This window comes from Gorilla gorilla, chromosome 17 (assembly GCF_029281585.2).
Source record: "Gorilla gorilla gorilla isolate KB3781 chromosome 17, NHGRI_mGorGor1-v2.1_pri, whole genome shotgun sequence".
Taxonomy (NCBI): Eukaryota; Metazoa; Chordata; class Mammalia; order Primates; family Hominidae; genus Gorilla; species Gorilla gorilla.
Window position 1 is genome coordinate 77,750,485 of NC_073241.2, and position 17,105 is coordinate 77,767,589.

The window sequence follows — 17,105 nt, forward strand, 5'->3', positions numbered from 1 at the left end:
AAGAACACATGGATAGTTTGCCAGGATGGATATTTGAGGCCTTGACTCCACAAGGAACTACAGAAAAAAAAGTGGAGACCACAGAAATACTTTGGCATAGTGTTGAGGAAGAGAATAGAAGGCTCAGGGAACTGGGAATATTATACAGGGACTTCTTATGTTTAGACCAAGAACCTACCACCCAGAGGGCATACTTTTCACTCAGACAGTAGAAAGCGCATTGGTGAGCAAGATACCAGCATCTTGGAGAAGCTCAGTGGTGGCTTTCAAAGGCACACACTGCAAACATAATTACTTGATAGGCAGCAAGCCAGAGTGGTAGGTTCAGTCAGAGTGCTTTGGTTCACAGGGCTATGACAGTAATTAATAGATTACAGAGTCCAAGGAGTGAGTTGCATAGACAACCAATTAGGGTGCTATTGGGTTTATACAAACAAGAAAATATCTCAATCTGGCAAATGAAGACTGACATTAACCACTGCAAAGGAAAATTGTGGCCTATGCCTCAAAGTCAGTTCACAGACCCAGAGCCCATTATGAATGGAATTCTAGAACCCTAAGTGCTGACAAAAGTCATTCTCACAGAAGATCCAGTGCATCTGCAAACCCACCCTGCGGTTATTTCCCCAGTGCCCAAATATATAGTTAGGATAGATATAATTAGCATATACTTACCAGCTGGTAGATCCCTTACAGTAGTGGCCTGATTTGTGGAGTGAGAACCATTATGAGAAGAAATGGAAGCCCTTGAAAGGCCAAATGGAAGTTCTTGACATTTTCCTATCCCCAATACTAGCCTCCAAGAAAAATTAGAAGCAATGCCACATTTCTGGAGGAATTTTAGAGATTAGCATTACCATTCAAGATATGAGAGATGAAGGTATTGGTCCCTATTGTATTCCCAATCAGCTCACCTCTGACAGTGGATACTGCAAGCTTAATACTCCATTTCAGCTGCTGGTCAAAATATAAATTTTTTATTTCTTTTTTTTTTAGAGATAGGGTCTAACTGTTACCTGGGCTGAACCCTTGGACTTCTAGGCTCAAGTGATTCTCTCACTTTCCAAGTAGCTGGGACTACAGGCACATGCCACTGGATATGGAGCTTTACTGGGGCAGATCAACACGGCCTCAGGCAATCCATCAGTAGAGTGGGACCAAAGAAGTTTACCTTTACTTAGCATATCTATATAGCAAACCTGCACATGTATCCCTGAACCCAAAATAAAAATTAAAAAATAAAATAAAATAAATGTAAAAGAGAGATCATATTCTTTTATTTGAGAAATACTAATCCATAATACTATCTTATATATTATCTGAACAATAAAACTATCATATAAATGTTTTTTTAAAGAGAGACATCATGCTGCAGTTTCTTTAGATTTTGAAGACAACATAGTATAAACTTCTCTCCCAGTTCCCTGATGCCTCAGAAAGCCACCAGTGTTGAGTGTGGGCAGCAAATCCAAGCTGTGGTTCCAGGTATTCTGTTTCTCGGGCCATGTGACCAACAGATCCAGTGGTGCTAGGGGCATCTGCAATGGATAAGGATGTGGCAGCCTTAAATAGAAGAGTCACAGCACAGAGCCCTCAGATTCTGGAATACGGCCATGCACTACTGGAGAGAACCACCTTGTTTGGCAAGTAGCTCCTGGCATACTAGTGGACCCTAGTGGAGACAGAGCAGCTGACCATGGGGCACCCTGTTACTATGCAATCTGGTTTCCATTATGAATTGGTGTTATCTAACCTGTAGAGTCCTACTTTTGGACACATGTAACAGTAATTTATCATGCAACAGAAGTGATACATTTGGATCTAACCTGTAGCAGGTCCAGAAAGATTAAGTAAATTATTTAAACAGATGGTCCAGACTCCCATTTCATCCCTCTCTGCTGCACTGCTGACTCCCAATCGATCCACACTTATAGCCTCCTGGGAGTACCCGACATCTCACTGAACTCAGTGTTGATTTAATGGGATTGTTGCTGCATTGTTGCCCCAAACAAAAGTGACCCTGAAGGATAATGGTAAGAGGTGGTTCTTCCAATGGGACAAGCTGGAACCAGTATACTTGATCATATGCTGTACGTGGAGGAAGGATGTGGCCTGAGGCATAGATGTGTACTCCTTCATGGTAGGATTAGATGGCTCAGCCAGCTGGCTAATGGCCTGGAAGGAACAGACTGGAAGATGAGAGTTGAGGAAATCTGGGAAAGCAGAATGCAGATAGACCTATGGAAGTGGGCACCAAGTTCATGGATAAATCTTTGGGTCACACATTAATGATGACTGAAGGCCATATACACATTTGAGGTTCTCAGTCACCATCTAGACAGGGTGGCCCATCCTGTGTGTTTGTCGTCCAATCTCTCCCCTCAGATATCTCAGTATTTGTTCAATGTGTCTTTGAAGAGAGTGGTCAAGGTAACAAGGACACAGGTTACACAAAAGTCCTAACACAGGGACTCTGATTTATTTACTGTGATTGCTGAGTGCCCAACCTACTAGCAAAAAAGACCATTGCCAAATCCTTGAAATGGCATCCTTCATCATGTACACCAGCTAGCAAACTGGTGACAAGTCAATGACATTGGAATGCTTCCGTGTTAGAGCAGGCAGTAATGCATCTTTCCTAGAATTGACACCAGCTCCAGAGGGAGATTTTCTTTAGTGTGAGGCATTACACACACACACACACCAGCACGTGGCATAATGCCCAGGATATTGTAACAATTTGTTGGAGAATAAATGAGTGAATAAATGAATGAATACTAGAAATAAGAGTGTGAGCCAAAGAGTGAAAGGCTTACATAAATTTGGGGAGATGAGTGACGCTTCTCTAGTCTCTTTTTCCTTATTCCTCAACCCAGGACATAGAACAAGCTCTTTACTGGGCCATGATAATCCCTGTTCATGTATATCCCCATCTGCAATCTCTCTCTGACAGCTCCTTCCCTCCAGGCTTAAACTACCACATCTCTCTTGTTGGTAAAGTACTCTGACAGATACTATTTTATTTTATCTTTACCACAATCTCATGAGATAGGGATGTGGAGAGGGATAGGTTCATCAATATCCATTTTCTCTTCTTCTTCCTGGACACAGGGCTCAACGTTATTTCCCAATCTATTTGCCATTAGGTTAGGACCGGATTACCTAGTTCAGACAAATGGAAAGTGATGTGTGCCACTTCCAGGCCTGGCACATACAAATCTCTCATATGACTCTCCTTTCTGATCCATGGAGACCCTGAAGGCCACATTCTGAAGATGGCAGCTCCAAAAGATGGAAGGAAACTGGGTGCCTGAATGACTGCCTGGAGCAAAGGCCCCTGTCTGACTTGCATTGGACTTACGCATAAACAAGAAAGGTTTTTATCTTATTCAACCCCTGAGAGTTTGAGATTGTGACAACAGTTAGCCAAGTCTGAATAAGCAGGAAGACAGGTGTGAATTTTATTACAAAGAATGTACAGAAGCTGAAACATCAAAAAGTGGAAAAAGTGTAAGTAATGAAAAATCACCTGGTCTGTGGCCAAACACACCTAGAAATGGTTTCATGTTTCCATCACTTGCTGGCTATGTGTCTTTAAGCACATCATTTAATATTTCTGAGCATCAGTTTTTGTATTTGTCAAATAAAGGGGAAAATATCTGTCTCACAGTTTTATCATAAGAGTGGGTGATAATATTTATAAGGTGCTAATAGGTGATAATATTTATAAGGCTGGCACACAGTAGGTGGCATACAGTAGGTTCTCAATGAACATCCACTCTCAGTTGTTACATCATAGATTCACATGGTTAATCATATCAGAGCTGGAGTCAGAGTCCCATTTTCTGAAGGCCAACCCAGAACAGCCTCTACTGTACACCCTGTTTTTCCCCAGCCCTGCTTTATAATTGAAACTCTTAATTATAAAGGAGTCCTCCTTAGCATTCATGTTTGTGAGAACAAGGCTGGAAACTTCTTGTGAACACTCTGCCTGTACATCTATGAAAGGCTGGAATTAGGTCCCCAGGGCACAACTGCAGTGGTGTGGCATGAGTCTAGTTATAAGAGAATTCTACTGAATTTGGAATAAAGGCAATGAAGAAGTCACAAATAATGACCAAAGCTACAGTATTTCACTCTGCAGTTTTTAGATTCAAACTTTGCCTGTTTCTAAGACTATGTGAACCAGCTATGAACAGAAAAATAAATAAATAAATAAATGCATTTCAAGAGTAAGTTTTTGCAGTCTCTATTCAACATCCTTTACTCCTGCATGAGTCTCACTGTGCCCTCTGGTGGTGGCTGTGAATTTAATTGGGTTTGTTCATTCCTAGACTCTAAAGGAGTGTTGGAAATTCTCATGCTGGAGCATCGGAACTTCATCCTTGCAAAAGATTCTGGTAATCACATTTACATACACCAACTGTCCAGGGAAGATAAGGGTGATGGAACTTAGAGTGCTGTGCCTGGAGGTCACTGGAGAATGATGAGAGCCTCAGAAAGGTGTTGGCAGGAATGGAGAGGAGCAAGCATTTGAAGGGAGGATTTGGAAGTAGGCATGCATTAGAGGAAGGAGGCAAAACAATGAAAAAGTAGGCTAGGAAATCTCTCCCAGACCACTGGCCACATCCAGGCTCTTGAAGGCTACTCTTCTCCCAAAAGGTACAAGAAGTACAAAACTCCACGGGGCAATTTAAAGTCAGCACCATTCATTTCTACCACACTGCAATTCCTCGCTTATCTGCCTCCATCCCTGCACCTGCCAGAGATGCTGGCCAACAACTCCCAGGCAAAGGAAATGGTGCAGGTCATGATACCTGAAATCTCACAGCCACTGTTAGCATGTCTGAGTTGCTCTCTGTAGAGATTCACTCCTTGAGAGAAGACTCTTCTGGGCCCCAAAGCAGAGTGCAAGCAGTCCCAGGAAAAGGTAACACCTTTTTGTTTTTGTTTTTTAAGAATTTTGGAAAAACTGGAATAAGCAAAGATAAGTGGCTTTCTATGCTGCAGGACATCTTTGAGCCTTAAGTACACTAATATGCTATGAGAGTTAGCTATGGAGAATTATAGAACAGCTTTTCCAGAATTTATTTGGGAATCATACTTACAAGATGCTGTCCAGAACTCACTTGAGAAATTCTTTTTTTTGAGATGGAGTCTCGCTCTGTCACCCAGGCTGGAGTGCAGTGGCGCCATCTCAGCTCACTGCAAGCTCCGCCTCCCAGGTTCACGCCATTCTCCTGCCTCAGCCTCCCGAGTAGCTGGGACTATAGGCTCCCGCCACCATGCCCGGCTAATTTTTTGTATTTTTAGTAGAGACAGGGTTTCACCATGCTAGCCAGGATGGTCTCGATCTACTGACCTCATGATCCGCCTGCCTCAGTCTCCCAAAGTCCTGGGATTACAGGCGTGAGCCACCCCGCCCAGCCGAGAAATACTATCTAAAACAATGGTAAACTCATTCTTTTTAAGGTCCTGACTGCCATTGGCAGGCCTTTGTGATAGAGAGTACTGGTCTAGGTTTCAAGATACCAGAGTTCACCACTGGATCTTCCATTCTATGAGTGCTTTTGGCTCGTTCTTTTCATTTCTTTGGGTTCCATTTCCTTTCCCGCAAACCAAGGAGTTTGGAGAGATCTGCAATTTTCTCTGAGACAGAGAAACTCAGGGCTCCATGGAAGTACTCCATTGGTTCCACGACAGTCATGCAACATCCACAAATTACAAAAATGGGAATTTCTAATCCATTCATTTCTTTTTACCTGCTTTACATTGAGGATTTGCCAAAGATTTCATTTGAATAAAAGAGATTATTTGAACTGGGCATGGTGGCTCATGCCTGTAATCCCAAAATTTGGGGAGGCCAAAGCAGGATAATCACTTGAGGCCAGGAGTTCAAGACCAGACTAAGCAACATAGCAAGACCCTGCCTCTCCAAAAAATAAAGAAAATTAGCCAGGCATGGTGGTGCGCATCTGAAGTCTCAGCTGTCTCAGCTATCCCAGCTACTCAGGAGGCCGAGGTGGGAGGATTGCTTGAGACCAGGAGTTCAAAGCTGCAGCGAGCCATGATGGCATCACTGCACTACAGCCTGGGAGAGAGACTGAGACCCTGTCTCTAAAAACAGTGTATTTGTGAAAACTGGTTGAACACCTCTAGGATATTTAGTCTCTAAGGGCAATTCCAGGTATACATAGTCATACAAGTGTATGAACTAGGATTCAGATAAAGCAGTCTGGAATGACATATTTTCCCAGGGTGGGCGGTTGCTGCCGTTGCTGGCTGTGTTGCGTGACCAGGTCACAAGACTTCAGGGGAATTTTTGGACCACCCAGGTCACTCAACTATTGGGCATAACCAAAAAAGAATGCTGTGACTATACTGGAAATGGTTACAGGACACATTTTGGCAGCATAAGAGGGGAGAAAGCATCAACTGAGAGCTGCTTGTGGGAGAGCAGAAAGTCAATCAGGAAGACCCAGTCAGAACTCCTAGGGAGGGAACGCAGCCATTTTGTGTTGGTGATTTGTAGGTACTAACAAAGAAATAAAGAGACCTGGCTTTGTCAACTCTTATGAGTTAAACTCTGTCCTGCTCAAATTCATATGTTGAATTCTGAACTCCCACTACCTCAGAATGTGACTTATTTGGAGACATGATTTTTACAAAAGGAATCAAGTTAAAATAAAGTCATTAGGATGGACCCTAATCCAATAGGACTGGTGTCCCTATAAAAAGGGGAAATCTGGGCCAGGCACGGTGGCTCAAACCTGTAATCCAGCACTTTGGGAGGCCAGGGCAGGCAGATCACTTGAGGTCAGGAGTTCAAGGCCAGCCTGGCCAATATGGTGAAACCCCCTCTCTGCCAAAAAATACAAAAATTAGGTGAGCGTGGTGGTGTGTGTCTCTAATCGCAGCTACATGGGAGGCTGAGGCAGGAGAATCGCTTAAAGCTGGGAGGCGGAGGTTGTAGTGAGCTGAGATCATGCCATTGCTCTGCAGCCTGGGCGACAGAGCAAGACTCCATATCAAAAAAAAAGATTGTGAAAAAAGTGTGTGTGTGGGAGTATCTGGAAAAAACATGCAGAAAGGAAAACGATGTGAAGAGACCCAGAGAAGATGGCCCCTGACAAACCAAAGGGAGAGGCCTGGAACAGAGCCTTCCCTCACAGCCCTCAGGAGGAACCCAAATCCAGCCGACACAGTGATTTCAGACTTCTAGCTCCAGAGCTATGAGACAATACATTACTGTGTTGACGTCATCCAGTTTGTGGTGCTTTGTTACAACAGCCCCAGCCACTGCTATCCCAGCCCTGAGAATAGCATGAAGGGGAGCCACTCTAGGTTGCAGAAGGGGAGAAAATCTAACCCAGGGGGCCTGTGGCTGAAGCTGCCTCTCCGTGGGCTACTGCAGCAAGCTTCTTCCTGTCCCATCTGCTGCTCAGCGCTCCTGCCCAGCCCACAGTGTTATCAAACAATCTTTGTCAAGTAGCCCCCTTTCCTGCCACTTGGTTTCCCATGTACCTACAAGAATGCATTGCCACTTTTTCGGATGCTCCATGGGTAGGGCGCAGTGCTGTACCAGGCAGCTGCCATCTCCACCGCTAGCTCTTCGAAAAAAACTGCAAAATGGATACACTTAAGTCTAGGCTGTTCTACTTTCTTCCATCCTCTCAATTATTAGTGTCCAGGCCCCACCTGAAATCAATTAAATTACAATTTCTTAGGACAGGTCTGAGGACCAGTGTATTTTAGAAACCACCACTCCCCTCCAAAGAATTCTAAGATGTAGTCAGGATTAGGAAACATTTCTAGATACTCCTGCTCCTCAAGTCAGCCATCTCCAGCTTTGAACCACGCTTCAAAAATATTTCTTCTTCATCAGCATCCAAACTCTCATTCCCTCAGTGACGTTACATTCAGCTATAAGGAGGGCAATTTGATTAATATATGCTGATCCTTCAAAGATGTATTGTCCCTGCCGGGCATGGCTGGCTCTAATCCCAGCACTTTGGGAGGCCGAGTTGGTCAGATTTGAGTCAGGAGTTCTAGACCAGCCCAGCCAACATGATGAAAGCCTGTCTCTACCAAAAAAATATAAAAATTAGCTGGGTGTGGTGGTGGGCACCTGTAATCCCAGCTACATGGGAGTCTGAGGCTGGAGAATTGCCTGAACCCGGGAGGCAGAGGTTGCAGTGAGCTGAGATGGCACCACTGCACTCCAGCCTGGGTGACAGAGTGAAACCCTGTGTTAAAAAAGAAAGAAAGAAAGAGAGAGAAAGAAGAAAGAAAGAAAGAAAGAAAGACAAGAAAAGAAAAAGAAAGAAAGGAAAGAAAGGAAGGAAAGAAAGAGATGTATTATTCCAATCAATATTCCCGGGGGAGAGTTACCCACCACAAAAGGATAATACTTAGGCAAATTAACCCTAAATTGGAAGTATCACAACATATTTTGATCCAAGAACCCCAGATGTACTATGTTAAATACTCTTTCTTTCCTGCTGTGTCTCGTTTGTATGCTGGACCAGATAGAGAACAGGAATGTGTAACACTATTTTCATTCCATTCCAACAACAAAAAATATCAAGCATTTCCTACAGCTCTGACACTAAATAATTACAAAAGACACAACCATGTACAGAGATGTCGTCTCTACCTCCAAGGAAAACACAATCTAGAAAATAGGTATCGTGGGTCTAGAAGGAAACCAAAACTGAAATGAACCAACCTTTAAAAATAAAGCAACATAAGAGCCTTATCTACCAAAATCTGTGGACTTCAGCCAAAACGGAATTTAAAGATAAATTCACAGCCTTAAAATCTATATATTAGGGCCTTAGAAAGAAAATCAACTAAGAATCCAACTCAAGAGCAATGTGGTCATGGTGGCAGTAGGTTTCCCAATCTCCCTATAACCTCTCCTGACAACCAAGTAGAGCAGATAGGATGCAGCCCCCCAAAAACCCACCACCTCAGCCAACAACAACAAAAATCCCACCTCTCACCTCTAACCTCTTCAACCAAATTAGGTGACAGGAGACCTATCAAACCTGAGGACATGGACAAATACGCCAAACCAGCAACAACAGGACTTGGTCACAAAAATAAAAAAATCACCCACAAATTCTCACCCGCAAAAGATGAAGACAACACCCTGATCAGAGCTGAGCACATCCTGAGCAGGGAAGAGGAGTCCCAGGGGCTCACAGTGAAGATAACTGGGCCTGGCTCTGGGTGGAGCAGAGAGGGTGGAACAGTTTAAATTCCTGAGAGTCTCAGAAATATCCGGCAAACAATTCATTCCAGAAGGAAAGAGCTGCAGTCTGAGGGAAAATTACTGGAAACAGAAACCACATTGAGCGGGGCTCAATCTGAGTAAGTGAAAGAGAAAGCATAGATCACAGGGGAGGAGGGTCCTGGGGAAGAAGGTCTCTGTAAATACTGCAGGATCAATATTTACCATGTGAAGCGGCATGGCACGGAAGGCCAAACCTAGGGTGCCCAAGGGCCGGGGCTGGGGCTGGAGGCAGGAAATCCCGAACCTGGCTCATGTCAAAGAGACAAAGAAATGGCTACAGAGACAGGCCTAATTTTGAGTCATTCATGGTGTCAACAGAGGAGGTGGCCTCAAGTCATAAGCTAAGGATGCTGCCCTTGCCCATCGCTCCCCAAACTCTCCTGTTCCCCAGAGAATCTTCTCAGTTCCAGATATAACTCTCCTTGCCCCATTGTGTAGCTGCAAACCAGTTTCCCCCGGTAACTGGAATTAATCGCTCCTGTCAGTAGAAAAAAACGAAAGCTAAAACCCTTGTTCTTCTAATTGGTACCATAGTATAAATAGCCCAAAATAGCTGGAGGGCATTCTCATCTTCCAATCAATGGTCCTACCGATGTGTCCCCTGATATAAGCATTCTCCCATTCAGACCTAAGACTTCCAAACCAACAAAGCTCCAAGTTGCCAGGATGGGAAGCAAAAATTCTGTAAGTGGGTGACTAGGTGTAAGGGAGAGAGGAACCACTTCTACTTCTACCCTTTGATTTCCAGACTCGTGAGTTCTTGCCACGGAGAAGGCAATGCCATGTAATGATTTCTGATTCAAAGGACATACTGCACCTTGTGACAGAGAACCCCATGCTTTCAGGACACTGCCTTCCAACTGGTGCTGCAACTGGGTCTTCAAGAAGCTATTCCACCTTTCAATAAGACCATTTATTTCCAGGCGATAGGGTATGTGGAAATACCAATGAATCCCAAGAGCATTAACCCACTGCTGTACTTCCTTGGCTGAGAAATATATTCCTTAATCAGAATGCCCTTGAGAATGCTCTGAACATGGATGGGGCATTCTTCTGTGAGCCTACTGGTGGTGAAGGGCAGGCATGGGCATCACAGGCAGGGAAACCAGATCCTTGTCCAGAATGTGTGCCTATCCCAGCGAGAACAATTGCTGTCCAATTCCAGGAGAGAAGAGGTCCAGTGTAATCAACCTGCCACGGGGTGGTTGACAGGTCCCCTCAGGGAGTGGTATATTGGGGGTTGGTTCTTATCTCTGCAGTTGGCAAGTTAAGCATTCACTTAGCTATAGCCAGGTCAGCCTTGGTAAGGGAACATCCACATTGTTGGGCTTACGCACAGCTCCATCTCCACTGCCATGACCAGTTTATCCATGAGTCCATTGAGCAAGCCCTGGGGTGGCTGGGAAAAGATGTTGACTGACATTGATAGAGTGTATCATTAGGTCTTCCTGACTACTGAAAGTCTCCCCTGATCCGCAAAGGATGTCTTTTAATGAGCAATCCCATGGGACACAAAGATCTTCACAGTCTGCCCATGCTGAGTTCCATCCACATAACTTTCCCAGACTTCCTTGTCTCTAATCCTCCAGTCGTGTTCCTTCCAAGTACCTGACCATCCGATCAAACCATTTGCAATTAGTCTTGAATCAGTATAAATCCATGTTATAATGTGAATGTCTGTGTTTCCTCAAATTCATATGTTGAAGACCTAACCTTCAGTGTGGCTGCATTTGGAGACAGGGCCTCTAAGGAAGTAATTAAGGTTAAATGAAGTCAAAAGGGTGGGGCCCTGATCTGATAGGATTAGTGTCCTTATAACAGGAGACACTAGAGACGTTTTCTCTCTGTCTGTCTATCTGTCTGTCTCTCTCTCTCTTCACACACACGCGCACACACACACACGCACACACACACACACACACACAGAGAGAGAGAGAGAGAGAGAGAGAGAGAGAGCAAGGAAAGTCCATGTGAGGACATAGTGAGAAGGTGGCCATCTGTAGGGCAGGAAGAGGCCCCTGACCAGAAACTGAATCAGCTGGAACTTGAAATTTCAGCTTCTAGAACTGTGAGAAAATTAATTTCTGTTGCTTAAGCCACTTCATCTATGGTATTTCATTATGACATCCCAAGATGACTAAGACAGATTTTTGTGTTGAGAAGCAGGGAGTTGCCATAACAAATGCTAAAACGGTAGAAGTGGCTTTGGAACTGGCTCATGTGTAGAGGTTGGAGGAGTTTTGAGGTGCATGCTAGGAAAAGCCTAGATTGCCTTAAAAGGACTGTCGGTAGAAATACAGCTGCTAAAGGTAATACTGGTGAGGTTTCAGCTGAAAATGAGAAAGAGTTTATTGGAAATTGGAGGAAAGGCGATTCTTGTTACAAAGTGGCAAAGAACCTGGCTGAATTTTGTTCTAGTGTTTTGTTGAAGGTAGAACTTACAAGCAATGAAACTGGATGTTTAGCTGAGGGCATTGCTAAGCAAAATGTTAAAGGAGTCATTTGGTTTCTCTTTATTGCTTATAGTAAAATGAGAGAGAAGAGAGAAATTGAAAAAAATTGTTAATCAAAAAGGACCCAGAGCTTGGGCCAGGCGCAGTGGCTCATGCCTGTAATCCCAGCACTTTGGGAGGCCGAGGCAGGCGGATCACGAGGTCAGGAGATTGAGACCATTCTGGTAAACACGGTGAAACCCTGTCTTTACTAAAAATACCAAAAAAAAAAAAAAAAAAATAGCCAGGCGTTGTGGCGGGCACCTGTAGTCCCAGCTACTCGGGAGGCTGAACCCAGGAGGCGGAGCTTGCAGTGAGCCAAGATTGCACCACTGCACTTCAGCCTGGGCGACAGAGCAAGACTCTGTCTCAAAAGACAAAAAAAAAAAAAAAAAAAAAAAAAGGACACAGAGCTTGAAGATTTGGAAAATTCTCAGCCTATGCATATTGGAAAAACAAAAAATGAAGAAGCATTTTCACCTCTAACGAGCACACTAAGGTTGTGGCTGGCCAAACATTTGATAAACAGATCATGGGTGCAACATGTGGATTTCACTAGCCAGCTCATAAGAGCCAGGGATAGAAGTTAGGCACTGCCAGTTTGAACTAAAGGGGAAAGAGAAAGTGAGACAGGTTGAAAAAAGGCTGTTGGATATTGCGATTCTACAGAGCAGGATGGTAGAACTATTCAGTTGAGAAATATGCTTTGTCCTTCAAGAAAAGGCAACAATGACCCTGAAGGCAATTCAGAGATCATCAGGGCTCCTACCACAGAACCAAGGGGTAAGGTTGGTTTCTTCTCAGTTTCAGTAGACCAGATGGCCACCACAGAGAGCTGTGCAGGTGAGGTTGCCACAGAGAGTGGTGAGGTGATGCTGCCACTCCAGTGGGCTGGGATGGGGGGTGGACAGAGCACTGAACCAAAGAGGATTATCCTCAACCCCTAAGATCTAATGGAATCTGCCTTGCTAGGTATTGAACTTGCTTGGGACCTGTCACCCCTTTCTTCTGATTTCTCCCTTCTGGAATGGGAATGTTCATCCTATGCCCTTTCCACCGTTATATTTTGGAAACACATAATAGTCGGGTTTCACAGGTTCATAGCTGGTGAGTAGTTTTGCTCACAATGAATTGTAGCTCGATTTTCATCCATACCTGATTTTGATGATATTTAGTTGAGATTTTGGTCTTTAGAACTAGAGTTGATGCTGGAATGAATTAAGACTTTTGGGACTGTTGGAATGGAATGAATGCATCTGCATGTAAGAAGGGCATGAACTTTGTGGGAGGCAGAAGCGGAATGAAATGAGCTGAATATCTGTATCCCCCCAAAATTAACATATTGAAACTCTATCCCAAATGTGATCGTATTTGGAGATGGGGTCTTTAGGAGATCATTAGCGTTAGTTGGGGTCCTGAGGATGGGCTCTCATGAGGAGACATCAAAGAGCTTGCTGTCTCTCTTTCTCTCCCTGTACAAGCACAAGGAAGAGGTCACATGAGCACCAGAGAAACAGTAGCTACCTGCAAGACTACAGAACAGTCTGCAGAATGAAACCTCCCTGGCTGGCACCTTGAGCTTGGACTTCCTGGCCTCTAGAACTTTGAGAAAATACATTTCTGTGGTTTAAGCCACCAAATCTATGGTATTTTGTTATGCATCCCAAACAGACAAATACAGACACATACTCTATGACATATTTATAAAAAGGTTTAAAACATGCAATTCTACCATATGTTGTTTAGGAACACACACATATGTAATAATAACATAAATGCATCCATGGGAAGTATAAACACCAAATTTAGGAGAGTGGTTCTCTTTGCAGGGTAGGGGAAGGGGAAATGCAATTGAAGGAGGGCCAGGAAGCCTCAACTATATTTGCTATTTTATTTCCTAAGGTGAATGCTATGTCGTTTTCTAAATCTTCTTGTGTGTTTTTTATGTCACAAGAATATTTTTAAAAGAAAAGATTGGGTCCTCGTGACATCATCAAGGCACTGGATCAAATCTTACCAAGTTATATGAGCCAACACACCCCGTAATTGTTTCAGCCAGTAGGAGTATAATTTGTTTGTTGTTGCAGTCAGAGGCTCATCAGAGATCTGGTCTCCTCCATGAGGCCTCACCTAACTACTGCAGATCTGGAATAGCCCTGTCTCTCACCTGCTATAAACTATGATGGCTTTCACTTGGTTCAATATTGTGTGGATTTATTCCCTATTTATTTCATGTGCGGTTATCCACCATAAAATCATAACAATAACAACAATAGCTACCATTTATTGGGTGCTTCCTGTGTGTCAACAACACAGTGCTTAACTTTGTCACATCCACGTACTAACCAGGCCTGACCCTGTTTAGCTTCTGAGATCGGACAAGTTCGGGTGCATTCAAGGGGGTATGGGCATAGACTCAGCGCTTCGCTTTCTACATCCATCATTTTAAACCATCCTCACTATTACTAACTCTGTTTTTGCACGCAAGGAAACTGGAGCTCAGAGATGCTAAATGAGTCATCCGAGGTCACACAGCAAAAAAAGTGCCAAGTCCAATCGTTTTCTGCCAGCTCCTCAAAGCAGGAAACTGTCTGCTTTCCTATATCCCCCACCACGACCTGAGGCTAGGTCCACTAGTGTGAGCTGATACAGCAACAGACTCTTTGTCCCCAGAGGTTGTTCAGAATAGAGCCTTGGTGACAAGGACCAGCTGCAGGGTGGATGAGCAGGGCTTCCCATTGGTGAAGGCTGCACTGGCATGGCTCGAGAGAGCCTGTTGGCCTCATTGTGCACTCATGGGCCACAGCGGTACCATCCTCCGGGTCTCCACCTGATCCCAGACACAGGCACTCAGACTTGCTGGAGCACTTGCTACCAGCTCCCACTAGGTGTCTCTGTTACTTTATTTTTTGTGTGCCAGAAGGCAAACCAAGGCCACTTACTTAAAACTATTCAAATCCAGATAAACGGGCTGCCTGGAACTCTGTGGCGGCCTCAGAGAAACCAGACTTCTATAGCCAGAACCTGTGGGCTTGAGAAGGAGAAGATAAAATAGCTTACATTTACTGAAGGCCTTTTGCACATCAGCCAGTTTACATACCTTAATATTAACAATAGTTAACACTAAGTAATGTTTTGTATGCACAAGGCACTCTCATGTGCTTTTTGCAAATATTAATGCACTCATACCTCATAACAACCCATAAGTACAGAGGTACGAAGGGTTAAGTAACTTGCTTAAGGTCACACAGCTAGTACACGGCATGGTCATTTGGATCATTCAGGTCTCATAACTACCCTGCAAAATACATGTTGTCATCCCTATTTTACATGTGTGGAAACCAGGCTCAGAAAAACTAAGAGGCACAATGTTATACAGCTAGACAGTGGCTGAAGCAGAATTCAAACTTAGGTCTATTTGACTCAGGTCAAAATATGAGTTGGCCCCATTCCCTGAGAAGGAATGAAGACCTGATCATAGGTAGGATCCTGTGTCCCTGACCCCATGTGGGTCACACACACAGACCTGCAGACTCCACAAAGGACTGTGCAGACCCACTTCTCTGTAGACAGGGCTGAGATGTTCTGAATTCTACCAGGAATTGCTTTGAAAGTAAGGGAGGGGCGACAAAATGTCATCTTTGCATGTAAAACCCCTCTACGGATGTGTAGAGAGAAGCAACTCCCCACTCCAATTCAGGAGGATGAGGGAGAATTGACTTAGAGGGGGTAGGTTTTGGTTAAAGCCAGCAGAGGTTGCCATAGGTGGGATCTGAGGGTATCTGTGGAAAGCCTCAAAATTGCTCCCTTTAGACTGGTTGGCTTCACTGCTGAATTCTACGAATTTTAAAGAACTAATACTATTTTTTCTGCAACTATTCCAGAAAATTGAAGGCAAAGGAATTCTTCCAAACTCATTCTACAAGACCAGCATTACCCTGATGCCAAAAGCAGACCAGGACACAACTAAAAAAGAAAACTATAGGCCAAAATTCCTGATGAACATAGTTGCAAAATTTCTCAGCAAAATACTAGCAAACTGAATCTAACAGCATATCAAAAAGATTACATACCATGATCAAGTTGCAAGGATATTTCAACATATGAAGATCACTAAATGTGATACATCATCAGAATGAAGGACAAAACCATATGATCATTCTAACAGATGGAGAAAAATGCTTGATAAAATACAACATTAATTCATGATAAAAACTCTCAACAAACTAGGTATAAAATGAACATACCTCAAAACAATAAAGGTCATATATGACAAACCCACAGCTAACATATTAGTACTAATTTTATACCGAATGGGGAAATGTTGAAAGCCTTTCCTCTAAGATCTGGAACAAGATAAGGATGCTCACTTTCACCACTGTTATTCAACATAGTACTTCAAGTCCTAGCCAGAGCAATTAAGCAAGAGAAGGAAATAAAAGGCATCCAAATTGGAAAGGAGGAATTCAAACTGTCCCCGTTTACAGGCAATATGATTTAGAAGAACCTAAAAACTCCACCAAAAAACTGTTAGAACTAATAAACAAATTCAATAAAGTTGCAGGATACAAACTCAACATACAAAAAGCAGCAGCATTTCTATTTGCCCATAATGAACAATCTGAAAAAGAAACCAAGAAAGCAATCCCATTTACAATAGCTAGGAAAAAAAATACCCAGAAGTAAATTTAACCAGAGGTGAAAAATCTCCATAATGAAAACTATAAGATACTGATGAAAGAAAATTGAAGAGGATACAAAAAATGAAAAGATATTACATGTTCATAGATTAGAAGAATTAATATTGTTAAAATGTCCATACTGCCAAAAGTGATATACAGATTCAATGCAATCCGTATCAAAATACCAATAACATTCTTCCCAGAAACAGAAAGAACAACCCTAAAATTTATATAGAACCACAGAAGACCCTGAATAGTCAAAGCAATCCTGAGCCAAAAGAACAAAGCTGGGGATATCACACTACCTGACTTCAAAATATACTACAAAGCTATGGTAACCAAAACAGCATGGTGCTGGCTTAAATACAGACACATAGATCAATGGAAAAGAATAAATTAAGAACCCAGAAATAACTCTTTGGCCCTGAGGTCCTACAAGAGGCCAGAGGAGTACAGGTACTCAGGGAGGCAGTGCAGCCCCAGGCCTGTATCAATCACCACGTCCTGCTTGGAGCCATGCACCAGCCAAATGTTGGCATGGTTGCCCGACTCACGGAAGTGTTCTTGAATCCAAAAGATACTACCACCTGGAGACTTGTGGGTGTACCACTTGAGCGCCAACATGCTGGGCAT

General features: G+C 43.4%; 1 protein-coding gene across 1 annotated transcript; it reads right to left on the reverse strand.

Moving 5' to 3' along the window:
• Positions 1-1,255: 1,255 nt before the first annotated feature.
• On the reverse strand, positions 1,256-17,105 carry LOC129528253 (uncharacterized). Its single transcript, XM_055368075.2, has 4 exons — positions 16,909-17,105; positions 9,132-9,323; positions 7,529-7,622; positions 1,256-1,538 (listed from the first exon to the last, which is right to left on the reverse strand). The coding sequence occupies exons 1-4, from the start codon at positions 17,103-17,105 to the stop codon at positions 1,365-1,367; spliced, it is 657 nt and encodes a 218-aa protein (XP_055224050.1). The 3' UTR covers positions 1,256-1,364.

What these genes read in the sequence shown, in the direction of transcription:
- LOC129528253 (XM_055368075.2), bottom strand. Translation starts at nt 17,105, where the DNA reads ATGCCCAGCATGTTGGCGCTCAAGTGGTACACCCACAAGTCTCCAGGT. An exon ending in CTGTACTCCTCTGGCCTCTT is followed by an intron (nt 9,324 to 16,908) that starts GTAGGACCTCAG and finishes ATTTTCCCTCAG; the next exon opens with ACTGCAGCTCTTTCCTTCTG. An exon ending in AAAAGTGGCAATGCATTCTT is followed by an intron (nt 1,539 to 7,528) that starts GTAGGTACATGG and finishes TATCCATTGCAG; the next exon opens with ATGCCCCTAGCACCACTGGA.